This window comes from Medicago sativa, chromosome 8 (assembly GCF_051527215.1).
Source record: "Medicago sativa cultivar Bolivia chromosome 8, Bolivia_mono, whole genome shotgun sequence".
Taxonomy (NCBI): Eukaryota; Viridiplantae; Streptophyta; class Magnoliopsida; order Fabales; family Fabaceae; genus Medicago; species Medicago sativa.
Window position 1 is genome coordinate 68,499,587 of NC_140756.1, and position 13,612 is coordinate 68,513,198.

At 32.6% G+C, this 13,612-nt stretch overlaps 1 protein-coding gene and 1 pseudogene across 2 annotated transcripts; one reads left to right on the plus strand and one right to left on the minus strand.

Annotated features, from left to right (window-relative positions):
* Positions 1 to 281: 281 nt before the first annotated feature.
* Positions 282 to 1,969, plus strand: LOC146900884 (putative galacturonosyltransferase-like 2 pseudogene; annotated as a pseudogene). Its single transcript, XR_015022689.1, has one exon. The product of XR_015022689.1 is annotated as a putative galacturonosyltransferase-like 2 pseudogene (transcript).
* A 5,406-nt stretch (positions 1,970 to 7,375) lies between these two features.
* Positions 7,376 to 12,491, minus strand: LOC146900885 (vacuolar arginine/histidine antiporter stm1-like). Its single transcript, XM_085735733.1, has 12 exons — positions 12,115 to 12,491; positions 11,698 to 11,740; positions 11,357 to 11,383; positions 10,034 to 10,132; positions 9,670 to 9,782; positions 9,218 to 9,395; positions 8,533 to 8,634; positions 8,364 to 8,456; positions 8,244 to 8,264; positions 8,083 to 8,141; positions 7,881 to 7,971; positions 7,376 to 7,708 (listed from the first exon to the last, which is right to left on the minus strand). Exons 1-12 carry the CDS (start codon positions 12,336 to 12,338, stop codon positions 7,634 to 7,636), a joined length of 1,125 nt encoding a protein of 374 aa, XP_085591859.1. The 5' UTR covers positions 12,339 to 12,491; the 3' UTR covers positions 7,376 to 7,633.
* Between the last annotated feature and the right edge of the window lie 1,121 nt (positions 12,492 to 13,612).

A 13,612-nucleotide genomic window follows, 5' to 3' on the forward strand; every position in this document is an offset into this window, starting at 1 on the left:
TGTCATTTTTTATAATAATAAGTCGTTGCTCTTATTGTCATTAATTCGGAAGAAACATTTCATATCACTATTATATTTTTCTATATTAAGCAAATATGACTTTGACTTTATTCACGTTATTTTCCCACATAGCTTGCTCAATAGAAATTAAACAGAAAGATTCACTAAAATAATCTTTCCTAAGGAATAAAGAAAACAGTTAAAGATAAAATATCATACTACTGGTAATAATAACAATACAATAATACATTATAAAAAGAATATAGTACGTATAACGTATACGTTCAAACATGGAAAACAAAACATAAAATCATTCATCATTGACTTGGATTTTAGCTGGTAGTTTTTGTACTAACTAAGGTTGGTTGAATACCACCCAGAAAACGTACGTCGACGTAGTGTTCTCCCACAATTCCACTCACAACCTATTCCTTTCTCTGTCTCTTTCTTCTATCAACCTCTTCAAATATATTTCACTAACATCACACTTTGGTATCCTACATCAATATAGCACCAATGAGATTCACAATATTAATTTTATTATGTATCTTTCTTTTCTTTTTAACACAAACCTTATGCACCACTACTACCATCCTTGAACAAGACTTCAAAGAAGCACCAAAATTCTACAACTCTCAAACCTGCAAAAATATTGAATCGTCCCATCGTAGCAATCACACATGCTCAACTTCAGCCGTACATGTGGCGATGACACTCGATGTGTCCTACATCCGTGGCTCCATGGCAGCAATCCTCTCCATACTCCAACACACTTCATGTCCGGAAAACATAGTTTTCCATTTCATTACATCCGCATCCGTATCCATTCTGAACCGAACGATAAACAACTCATTTCCCTATCTAAAATACCAAATATACCCTTTCAACGACGGTCCAGTAGCCGGATTAATCTCCACCTCCATCCGCTCCGCCCTTGATACTCCGCTCAACTACGCCCGCACCTACTTAGCTGACCTCCTCCCTCTCTGTATAACCAAAATTGTTTACCTTGACTCCGACTTAATCCTTGTCGACGACATTGCAATACTCTTCGCTACACCTCTCCGTTCAACCACCATCCTCGCTGCACCGGAGTATTGCAACGCAAATTTCAGTAACTATTTCACTCCGTCATTTTGGTCAAACCCTTCACTTTCACTCACATTTGCCAACCGTGAACGTAAGGCTTGTTACTTCAACACCGGAGTTATGGTTATCGATCTTCACCAGTGGCGTAAGGGTGATTATACGACGATGATAAGGGAGTGGATGGAGTTGCAGAAAAGAATGAGAATCTATGAGCTTGGTTCGTTGCCGCCGTTTTTGTTGGTTTTTGCGGGGAGGATTACGCCGGTGGATCACCGGTGGAATCAGCATGGGCTCGGCGGTGATAATTTTCGTGGGCTTTGTCGGGATTTGCATCCAGGCCCGGTGAGTTTGTTGCATTGGAGTGGAAAAGGGAAGCCGTGGGCCAGGCTTGATGGGAATAGGGCTTGTCCTTTGGATGCTCTGTGGGCTCCATATGATTTGCTTAAAACACGTTTTGCTCTTGAGGTGTAAATGACGTCAAAATTCAGAAATTCTTTCTTGTTTTGAATTCAAATAATAAATCTAAACATATATAGGTACGTTTATAGTTTGATAATTTGATATGAGTAATGATATTTTGACATCCATTTGATGACAACTTTGTTGACAACCTTGTTTTTCTCACTTCTTATTGGTCAAAAACAATGGAGAGAGAAAAAGGAAGAGAGAGGATAACATCATGTGAGTATGAGAGAGAAAGTTGTCCAAAAGTTGTCAAAAAATGGTTGTCAAAATATCATTTCTCATTTGATATATTGTACACGGTATATATCTTACCATTTTGTTATTATTATTGAGGTGAATGACTTACACACACTTCATAGTATACTATTACTAATACTAACAATGAGTCAAACACGTTTTAGTATATTCTTAAAAAGTGTTTGTGTGGATTTTGAATTTTGATTTCCTTTTGTTTGTATTGCAATTTTTTTACAAGTTTTTATCTTGTCCGGGTCATGAAGAGTTCATAGAAACTATACAAATAACTTTGACACTACATTATGGGTGGGGATCCTCTCCAGTGCTTTTTCCTCATGTGGGATCCTAACCCTTTATTAAAAAAGTGAGAGAATTTGTTTTAATATTAAAAATGGAGAGAGAGTATAATTAATGGCTGAGATCAAAGACTGCAGAAAACTGCAGAGAATTTCACTGGAGAGGATCCTGTCCCCTACATTATAAATCTAAACCTTAAGACTTTAAGACATTAGTTAAGTGAGTTCTCTCACTTATTTATTTATTTTTTTGACATAAACAAAACAATATTCATTCATTCAAACTGATAGAATACGTATACAACATCGCTAAAAACCTAAATGGTGAATCTGCGAACAAACTCACAATACTCAAGTTAATAGCATACAACGACAAAATGCCTACAAATAATATGAAAAATTCTAAGTTACCGAAATACCCATGTTTCTGGATCCGCAACGTCGACGCCGGCCAAATCATTGATTGAATCTGTGATTGACTGAAATTGATCTTTCAATAGGAATCAAACGAACACCACAACAAGACGCGAAATCAAACGCCACACAAGACGAAGAAACACAAGACCGCACTCAGGCGATGAAATCACAAAAAACACAAAATAAAAAACTTGATATGTGTGAAAACCACTCATTTAAATTGAAAGAAAGAGGAAAAAGATGCAGAGGGGTTATTCTAGGTAAAAAAATGGCCTAAAAACCCCTTCCTCAATGAATGAAGGAGAAAGAAAACTTAGAGAGAAGATGAGTTTAGTTCTCTCACTTATATATTGTTCAACATTCACATTTAAATATACTAGCACAATTTTATATTTGTAGCATCAGGATAGATTGCAATTTCTAAAATACATAGACATGGCATATTCAAATATACCTTTCTTTGTTAATCTTGACTTCGTAATTGTTAATTGCTATTAACATTTATTTGGTCCATATAGTTTTTTCTAGTTGATTAATAAGTTTGAGTGTTTTTAGGAGTTTATCTCAATTGGCAGAGATATTCTATAATATATACAAAGACCAGGATTTGAACCACGAATAAGTCATTTATTCACCTTATAAGTGAATTTCTAACGCATAAAAAAATAATAATAATAAGTTCAGGTGTTTCATATGAAAAATTCAAGTAATACACACTCTAAATGAGTTTCACTTCATTCATGTAAAATCTATGTAATTTGGTAGGAACCCTTTCAAAAATCGTGAGACATACTTGAAATTTTAAATAATAGAAGAAAGTGTCTTGGTAGTAATCATGTTTTTATATTTGTTCATTGAAAATTTTAATTATCATGTACTTTTATCAAAAATATTGCAGAAAATTATTTATAATAATTTTAGCATATTTTCCTCGCCTATGTGAATCACCGACAGAGTAACATTTTTTTCTCTCTCATTCACTTGTCTTGCCAAAGCCAAACATTACTTTGGGGAGGTTTTGACTAGGTTCAAAATGATTGTAATTAAAAATTTGAAGTTTAAACTAGTAAAATTGCTTGTCATGCAACAACTAAAGTAATTGCTTAAGCACTAACGCTCGTAACTAATTTTGCAAAAGTGCTGAGATATTTACATAAAGTAATAAAGCTTGCACATTCACTAAGTTGCTTTTTATTGAGTGGTTGACTAATATGGCTTTAGGATTATGGCTTTTGGATCCTTCTGATTTTCTTGTCGGCATGTTTGTATTCCTCCCTTAATTGCTGCTCGTTTTGTTTGAAATTTACCCCCTAAATTCATGGATCTGCTGAAGATGTTCAGTTCACCTTATGCAAACATGGATATGAATTCGTGTCCATTTATGACTCATGCAGGGACCGTAATTCCCTCCGGTCAATTTTTTGAAGCATTCACGCAACCGTGGTTGATGAATTGAGATCCGGGTTATTAATATTTCCAGCTTAGTATTTTTTCATGCAAACGTGATCAATAAGTTGAGATAAGACGATTTAAATTTTAAGTTTGGTATTTTTTAGTTTAAAAGAAAGATCAAAATCTGTATTAAAATTTAAACAGTTCAATTTCAATCCAACGACCATCATTGTTCCGAATGCGTTAAAAAATGATTATGAGCGCAGGGAATCTGATTTGCCCATGTAGAATAGAACACATCTTTTTTTGTTTCACTGCTTCACTTGTTTGTAAATTCAAGTGCAACATCATTGAAGTGAGAAAACACCAAAATCAAGTACAACACTACTCGTTTGTAAATTCAAGTACAACATTATTACTAGTACAATCTTAATAAATTTGGTGCGGAAACACAAATTTGAATACTTCTTTCAGTCGCACATAAAAAAAAAACAATATATAATTATTTTTAAAATAAAAATTATTTAATTATTATTATTTCTATTTTTTTCTTTTTTGTGTTCGCGATAAAATGAAGTGTCTAAATCTTTACTCCCTCCGTCCCATAATAACTGAGCCATTTGCAAAAAAATAGTGTCCCAAAATAACTGGGTCATTTCACTTTTCAATACAATATTAATTAATTTTTTCCTTTTATAACTCTAATTAATACTACTTTCATCATTCTCAATTCAATATATTTCACTTTACATTTATGATAGTGGAGAATGCACCAATACTTAACAAGTGCACTTAAAACTATTTTTCTCTCTTCTTCATTTATACATTTTTCTTAATACGTGTCAAATGAGCTTTTGGCCCAGTTAATCCGGGACGAAGGGAGTATGTCTATACACGAATTACAATAAGATCTTGTCTTTTTAGTGTGTCTATCTTTATGTCTATACACGAATTACAATAAGATCTTGTCTTTTTAGTGTGTCAATTTGAAAAACACCAATATCACGGTAAAAATGATGGTAGATCATAAGATACCTATTGGAGCTTCTAAAACTCAAGGTTCAAAACCAAAGTGGCGATTACCCACCGCTAAACTAAACACAATTAAAACACAAGCAATGCAAATTGAGGTCAAATAGTGTTGGATTGAAGTATGAATAATAGTTTCCATTGAGTATATCTGAATGAACTAAATATTGGATATATGAGAAAGATGATTCAAATACCTAATGCCTTAAAATTTTGGATGATATGTGATTTACCTTATGGTTTTGGGTTGAAATGTGATCTCTCTCTACCCCCCTCCCTCTTGTGGTCATTATGTTTGGATCAAGTATACGATTTTGGAGACTCATACCTGATAGGGAAGGGATGTTGTTGAGTTCAAGTGTGCGTGATAGTCTCACATTGGTTGGAGATGTGATGTCTCTATCTCTTATGATCCATTGGCATTACACTACAATAATTCCCCATATTACTGACAGGTTCAATATTGCATTATTAACAAATTTAAACCCTCATTAATTGCCGGAGGAATAAGCCTTCAGTAACAAAGAAAAATCCCTCAATAACATTAATGACAGAATAAATCCTCAATAATACAGATAATGATGAATCTCCCTTGCATTACTGGCGGATCCGATCCGTCAATAATGATGGTGCAATTAGACAGCCGCACATGTCAATGTATTATTAGCGGAAAAAATATATCAGTAATGATCTGACAGAATAAAGAATCCGCCAGTACCCTTCCAAATCCGCCAGTAATCCTATGGATTTAGAATTTGCCAGTAATGCACTAATTTTGCCAATATTTGAAAACAAAAATCCGCCTGTAAGCAAATAATCATATTCAGCATCTAATCCAGCATTAACTCCAAGAGCATTCACTATCATACTATCCATCATTTCAAATTGAACATGTCGAATACTACTTGAAGAACCTACTACATGATTCTCTTCATCACCTACACATTGACTATTGGAGGTGTCGAAAATCCTATAGTTAGGTTTGAACCCGTTACTGTATAAATGCAACCTAATTTCGTCTTCACTGCAAATGCGTCTACAATAACAAACAACACACATACATCTCATTCCCCCTTCATTTACGACAACAAGCCGAAATTTGATGCAGGATATGCCTTGCACCAGTAATACATTGGCATGTGCAGATGTCTTGCACTATCATTATTGACGGATCAGATCTGCCAGTAATGCAAAAGAGATTCGTCAATGACTTTACTGGCGGATTTATCTCTTAATAACGCAATTATCTATATTATTGAGGGTTTATTCCGCCATCAATGTTATTGAGGGCTTTTTCTTTCTTACTGAAGGCTTATTCTGCCAGTAATTACTAAAAGTTTAAATCCGTCAGTTATGCAATATTGAATCTGTTAGTAATATGGGGAATTCTTGTAGTGAGGGGGCTTGGATGGCCATATCCCAGCCACAGTCGCTACCCACGTTATGACAATTTCACCTTCTATCAACTGTCATCCATGGGCACCGATCCATGTTGTTTTTCCGACCAGGGGCGGAGCTACCCTATAACCAGGGTATGCTGTTGCACACCCTCAGATTTTTATATTTGCACCAGTAATCATAGTTTTACTAATTTTGCACACCCTCAACTTTTTAATTTGCATCAATTGCATTCTCATTTCTATAGTCGCTGCAACTCTTAAGCTGATTGCACACACTATTGTCAAATATGCTAGTTTACATTGGTCTAGTCAAAGTACATGCACCGTCAGCTATTTTGAATTATTAATTTATAAATGAAATTAAAAGCAAAACATTCTACAAAATAACTACGGTGAGAATTAAACATGGTATATATAACCTCAAACATTGATCCTTAGCCACTAAACCAGAGTTAGACGTGAAAATAAATGGTACCAAATAACATATATTCTTAATTAGTGAAATATACAAGATATTTTATCATGTTTTCTCTCTATCTTTAAAGACTATGCCTATGATCAATATGTATCTGTTATTGATAATATCACTCATTCAAATTTTAAGTGGTAAATATGAATAAGTGAATAATTTGTACCAAAAAAAGAATAAGTTTAATTGGTAATATTGGCATAAATAAATCATTTATGTAGGCGAATGATGACAAAAATGTGTAAACTTTTTTATTAGAATAAAAAATCAAAATTTTATAAGACGAAAATGTTTGCACCCCTGGTCCAGGGTCCTGGATCCGCCACTGTTTCCGACGACAATCATCACACATCCTCACTCCAGATACGACATACATAGCAAAGTTTCAACTAAAAAAATACACATGGCATAAATTCAACCATGTAGAGCAAGAAAGTAAGTAACATTACACATTCAAGAGGATTCATGAAGTAACAAGTAACAACACGGGAGACGAAGAAATAGGACAATTCAGTAAGGATTTTTTTCTTATACAGAGTAGAAGAAGAAACGTGAGAAAACATATTGGAGAGGAAGAAGTATTAAGAGAGGGATAAAAGAGTAGTATTTTAAAGAAGTTCAGACTTCTAAAGAAACTATGGTCTCTCATAGAGTCTCATCAGCTATTCATGTGATTGGATCAACTGAACAATTTCAGAGTATAGCCACTAACAATATCATACACACTCTTCTTAAATAGTCTAAAAAAAGCATTATAATGGCCCAATTTTTGTAAATTATTTTTTTAATTTGACATGAGTACATCACAGCTACATAAATCAAGATTGATCAACTTGTTTCTACTTCAAGTATTCTCCATCATCACTTGCTTCTCTGCTGCGAAAGTATCTATAGTAAATGTACTGGGATATTATCTGTCACATATAGTTGAGGAATATTACTTTAGAAAATGTATCGAGATTAAGGCAGAATGGATAACATGAGAGAAAAGGCATGAGAGGATCCGAATCCGGGAGCACACCCTGTCAAAAATAATAATAATTTGATTGTATAATATAAAAAAATATGAATGTATAGGTAGGATACAAAAATGTCTAGTGCCACGCAAACTGTGGCATCCAACAACCATGGCAAATTTGCTTTGATGCTTTCAAACTCGGTTGTACGAACAAGAATACTGCATCCATATTCAACACAAAAAATTAATTAGGATCAACAATTTCACTTAATTTTGGATTAACTATAATGCAAATTTATTTATGTATGTACAAGGGAGATAGATTGGAACCTTCCCACGTAAGAAGTATTAGCAATCAGTGCAAAAACGAACATGAACGGATTTAAGCCCTATAAAGAGAAATTAAGCATACATAAATCTTATTTATACAACACATGTATTTCATAAAACAGAAGGAAAGAAATGTTTAAGATTTGATTGAGGATATTTACCTCTACACTACCTCTTTTAATCTAAAAATTAAACAAAAGTTTATCATTAATAATGAATAAACACATAATAAAAAATAACCAAATGAAAAAGAGCAAAATTAATTAAGGTTTGAGACTTACGTTCAACCATATTTGAGGAATTCGACTACATGTATATATAGCAGCCATGATCCATCCCAAATATTGTCCATATGTACTATGTGCATCATTCTCCTGTCATATTGAACATTTAATTAGTACTAGCAAATGCAAATGAAGGTGTGAATTAATTAAGGTGTACTAATCCTACCTTAAGGAGTTTTATTCCAGTAAATCCTATGTATCCATATCTCATAGAATTACCCTTCAATGGCAAGTTAATGGCTGTAGCTAGAAATGTTCCATAACGTCCCTGAAACGGTGCAAATAAGACAAACACAATGTTTTGTGTTAGTGTCAGAAGATCGGGACAAAGGTTGTAACATACTAAAATACAACATTTGTCACAAAAAACCAAAAAATATAAAATATTCCGTCTACTCCAAGCAGTAATTGTCATAAATAATTCCCTATTTCTTTTTGGGTCATGCTAAACAATACTCTAAAAAGCTTGAATTAATTAAGTAAATTTTGTAATGAAAATATCATTTTCTATTTTATTAATGTTTTAATCTACAAACTAGCATTCACATAGATATGGAGGCCTAACACGACAGGGACACATCAACATTGAAAATAATTTAAGGAAATGAAATAATTAAAGGTAGATATGTGTGTCGGTGTCGTATCAGTTTTGAATACGACACACTTTCAATCAGAAGTCCCAGTTTAGGTTTTAATTTGTATTTGATATTTTTATACACACTTTTTAAGAAAATATTTGATTTAATTTCTTAAAACTACTGCCCATGCCTTAGTAGTCAGGATTTTATTTGTCATTATATGATCCTCACAACACAAGTAGCATGATTGAGGTAAACAAGTGAGAGACTCACATCTACAGAACGTGGTATGGACCAAGGCTTGGTTGTAGAGATGTTAGACGTAACTTGAGATGCTTCATCATCAGAAGAGGAATCATGGATGAATTCCAAGGCTGAAGGACCACTTTTAGCAGCTCTTAGATGGGTAAACGACGGTGGAGTTGCACTCCCAGCTAGCGATCTTGCTGACCTGAATTATTTAAAAATCAAGAAGGGAGTCTTGCATGGTCACAAGCATTTGAGCGCAATTCTGACATACAAAAATACATATTTTTTTAATTGTTTTAAAAATACATATTACTTTTTTCTTTTCTCTTTCTAACTTTACTTAAAGTATGAGAATGTGTCCAAATAGAGTGTCTAAATATTTGTGACTAACTAAGTATTTTTCATAATTGAAAGTAATTCATTGTATGTGATATGGCATGGAAATATCTAATTTTGTGGAAAATATAGGTTCGTACATGTAGTAGTACTCCCCTCGAGATGCTTCTTTTTGTGTGCCATTAGGTATTGCAATCCCAGAGTACTCTTGACTTGGTTTTGGATTCAAGGGTCTTTTATCTTCTTCATTATCCTGTAAGATAATACAATTGTAGAAGTAACTAACAAGGGTAAGAGTGTATTATTAATCATATGTTTATGGAAAAACTTGATATTTAATTTCAAGCTATGAAGCATAATGTTTAAGAAAATGACATAATATTCTATGTAATCATTTGGGTCAATGTCATGTCAAGTGTCAAACACGTATAATCAGAGTAGTATATTTGCTTCATAGGTTTTAAGTATGAAATTTATGAGAAATCAATGAAATTGGAAATGTACCAGTTTACTCTTAGCATTCTGACGACGTTTGCACCATCTGAGGATGTGATCATAGTATATGATTTGTAGTAGTAATATGATTGTAGTGCTTGCATAAAGCTGCAATTAATCACAGTATCAAGGTTGCAATTTTCGTAACTTAAGGTTACATGTTAACATTTCTCATAATAGTAATTTGCAAATGAAACTGCTGATCAAGATTTTTCACGTGTATATGTAACTGCTAATTAAGTCCTAGTACTATATGTTAATTTTATTTCTTTTCTTATATTTAAATGTAGCCATGAATAACAAAATTTCAAGATATGAAGTTGCACTACACCAACCAAGCATAGCCAGCAAGATTGCCTAGGGAATGAAGGTCTAATGTACTATAGGACATTCACTCTGTTTTCTATCCATTAACCATCTCTTGCATGTGTCATGGATGGAATCTCTGTCTCAAAATCTAAATCATCAACAATTCGGTTTTGTACAACTATTAAATAAAGGGTTAAGTATGTGATTCGTCCTTGCAAATAGGGGTCGTTTAAAATTTCGTCCCTGCAATCGCTAATCCTTTTTTTTTGCCCCTGCAAAGTTTAATCAGTTAAAAATTCGTCCTTTGACCCAGTTAATCACTGGCACATCAGCAATTTACCAAAAATGGCATGAGAATTGACGAAAATACCCCTGGCTTTTTTTTTCCTTCAAAAAAGTTTTTTTTTGCAGATTTTTCCCAAATTTTTTTTTACAATTTTTTCTCCGAAAAATTTCAGTTTTAATTTTAACATTTTTTTGTCCGAAATTTTTTATGATTTTTAATTATTTTTTCAGATTTTTTTTAATTTAAAAAAAAATTTCAAAATTTTGAAATTTTTTTTAAGGAAAAAAATAAGCCAGGGGTATTTTCGTCAATTCCCATGCCATTTTTGGTAAATTGCTGACGTGGCAGTGATTAACTGGGTCAAAGGACGAATTTTTAACTGATTAAACTTTGCAGGGGCAAAAAAAAAGGATTAGCGATTGCAGGGACGAAATTTTAAGCGACCCCTATTTGCAGGGACGAATCACATACTTATCCCTTAAATAAATAATGATATTATGAAATTATTTGTATAATTATATATATACTCATGGTTTTGTACTATTCGCAACAATCATTTAATTTTTTTTAACGATATATAAATTATAAATAATGTACAAAGAACAATATATATATATATATATATATATATATATATATATATATATATATATATATACATATATATATAATGTTTGGAATTAATTACCAGAGCTGTGTAAAAAAAACCCTAAACCCTAAAAAAAATTAAAAATTACCAGAGCTGTGTAAAACTGTGTAGGCAGCTGCATGTACCCATACGATACGTCCACGACCCATCCATATCAATCACAAAACAAGAAAAAGACAAAAGAGCATAACCAAATAAAGTAATTAAGTTCGCAATATATCACATAATAAAGAAAAAATTGGTTTATGGTGCATAACATTATTATTATGATATTCATTCAGTGGATGATACATAACTAAACATTATGAAAGCAGAGAAACAAAAGCCACCCAATCCAATGTCAGGGCAGCTAGCTGCTCTCTCTATGGACCGCCCTGCAATGCAATATAACAAATAATATATGGATGCATTTGGTTCAGAGTCACTTACCGTAGCTGGTTCTAGGAGGCAACCCACCAAGTTGCATATGTCTCTGCATCAATATCAAGATTCTTTAAAGTTTGAACAAATTATAACTAATAAAGTATCGAACACGGACACAGACATGAACATCAGATAATAATCGGAAAAAAATTAAATGTAACGTAGCTACATTTTTTTGTATCATGTGGGTATCAAGCGTCTACACATATTAGACATCAGACACGTCTTTAATATGAAATGTCGGTGCTACATAAGAGTTAGGCAAACTAACACGATCCAATGAATTTTGCTAGATAAATACATATTAGAATGTGAAAAAAAGTTGATGAACTGTTCATTAAATGCATAACTAAAAAAGAGAGTATATATATATATATATATATATATATATATATATATATATATAATGAATATTCGACTAACCCTGCTACCCAAGTAAGGAGAAAGGCAAGGGAAATTCCATGGCTTGACTTGTTGCGAAAAATGGTGATTATCTGAGGAATTTCAGCAACTCCCCATGATACTAAACTCATGAGTCCCAAACTGAATGATATGTCATCTCTCAAATTGCAAAGACAGTCTTTGAAGTATGTCTCAACCCATTTCACACACTCTTTGTTCTCCTTCACACAGTAAGAGGGTGCCATTTGATGTGTGTATAAGCATATAGTTATCTTTCTTTTTGTAAGTGAGCTTTAACTTACAAAAGCTTTTTTATTTTTTGTGTGCTTAAAGTGAATGAACGAAGCTGGTTTTGTAGGAAGATAGCCCACCAAAACTACACAGATAAGTCATTCTATTAAGAGAAGTGTTTCAATCACGTATCTTTTATTAATGAAATTTATGTGGGGCCCTAAAATCATACAAATCCCATATAAATTTGATGGGACTCGTATTTTAATCAATATAATAGTGTGTTAAAATGTATTCCGTGACAAACCACACGTTACTAATATTATTTATTTATTTGGTGTGTCCCAAACTATGTTTTTTTTAGGGGTTCTATTGTAATTTGAGAAGAATAACATGATCAATAACTGGTTCATCTAGAAAATTGAACTCCATTCTTCGAAACGATCTGTCCTTTGTTGGAGTTCATTAACCACTCGAGCTCAATTGTTTGTTTTTAAGGACACATTTTATTTCACTAGTGTCACGGGTAACACATTTTTATGTTTATAATTTCCTCTCATAAAGAGCAAGAAGTAAAATGCCTGAATATCATGGTTTAAAATTGTGTTTGCACAACACAATTTATTACAACAATGTAAGATTTTAGAGGCGTTTGAAATATTGTAACTTAAATTATGATTGTATTAATCAATTGTCTAAATATCAAAGGTACGGATTTGGATCCTCTCCATTGAAAATTTTCTCAAGTTTTCTCCATTTTTAATCTCCACCATTAAAACCCACTAACCACTTTTCTTTATAATTTAACACTCATTTTCTCTCTCATATTCGATGGTTGAGATTTCAATGGAGAAAACTTGAGAAAATTTTCAATGGAGAGAATTCAAATCCCAAAGGCACAATGTAAAACTATGGATTTAATTGACTTTGATATATATATATATATATATATATATATATATATATATATATATATATATATATATATATATATATATATACATACATACTAATTTACACACACCTAAAAGCTAAATAGTAAATTAGCAACCTACATCTACCTAAAATCATTAAAGAGTAAGTTAACAATCTACACCCGTGGATTGAAAAAAATAACAATCTACACCCACTAAATTATTGGAGTAATGATATTTTGACATCCATTTGATGACAACTTTGTTAACAACCTTGTTTTTCTCACTTCTTATTGGTCAAAAACAATGGAGAGAGAAAAAGGAAGAGAGAATAACAACATCATGTAAGTATGAGAGAGAAAGTTATCCAAAAG

Excerpts from the sequence above, each read along its gene's own strand:
- LOC146900885 (XM_085735733.1), bottom strand. The coding sequence starts at position 12,338 with ATGGCACCCTCTTACTGTGTGAAGGAGAACAAAGAGTGTGTGAAATGG. Across the intron at positions 8,457-8,532 it reads CTGGAATAAAACTCCTTAAG|GAGAATGATGCACATAGTAC; the intron begins GTAGGATTAGTA and ends TCAATATGACAG. Across the intron at positions 7,972-8,082 it reads AATACTTCTTACGTGGGAAG|TATTCTTGTTCGTACAACCG; the intron begins GTTCCAATCTAT and ends ATATGGATGCAG.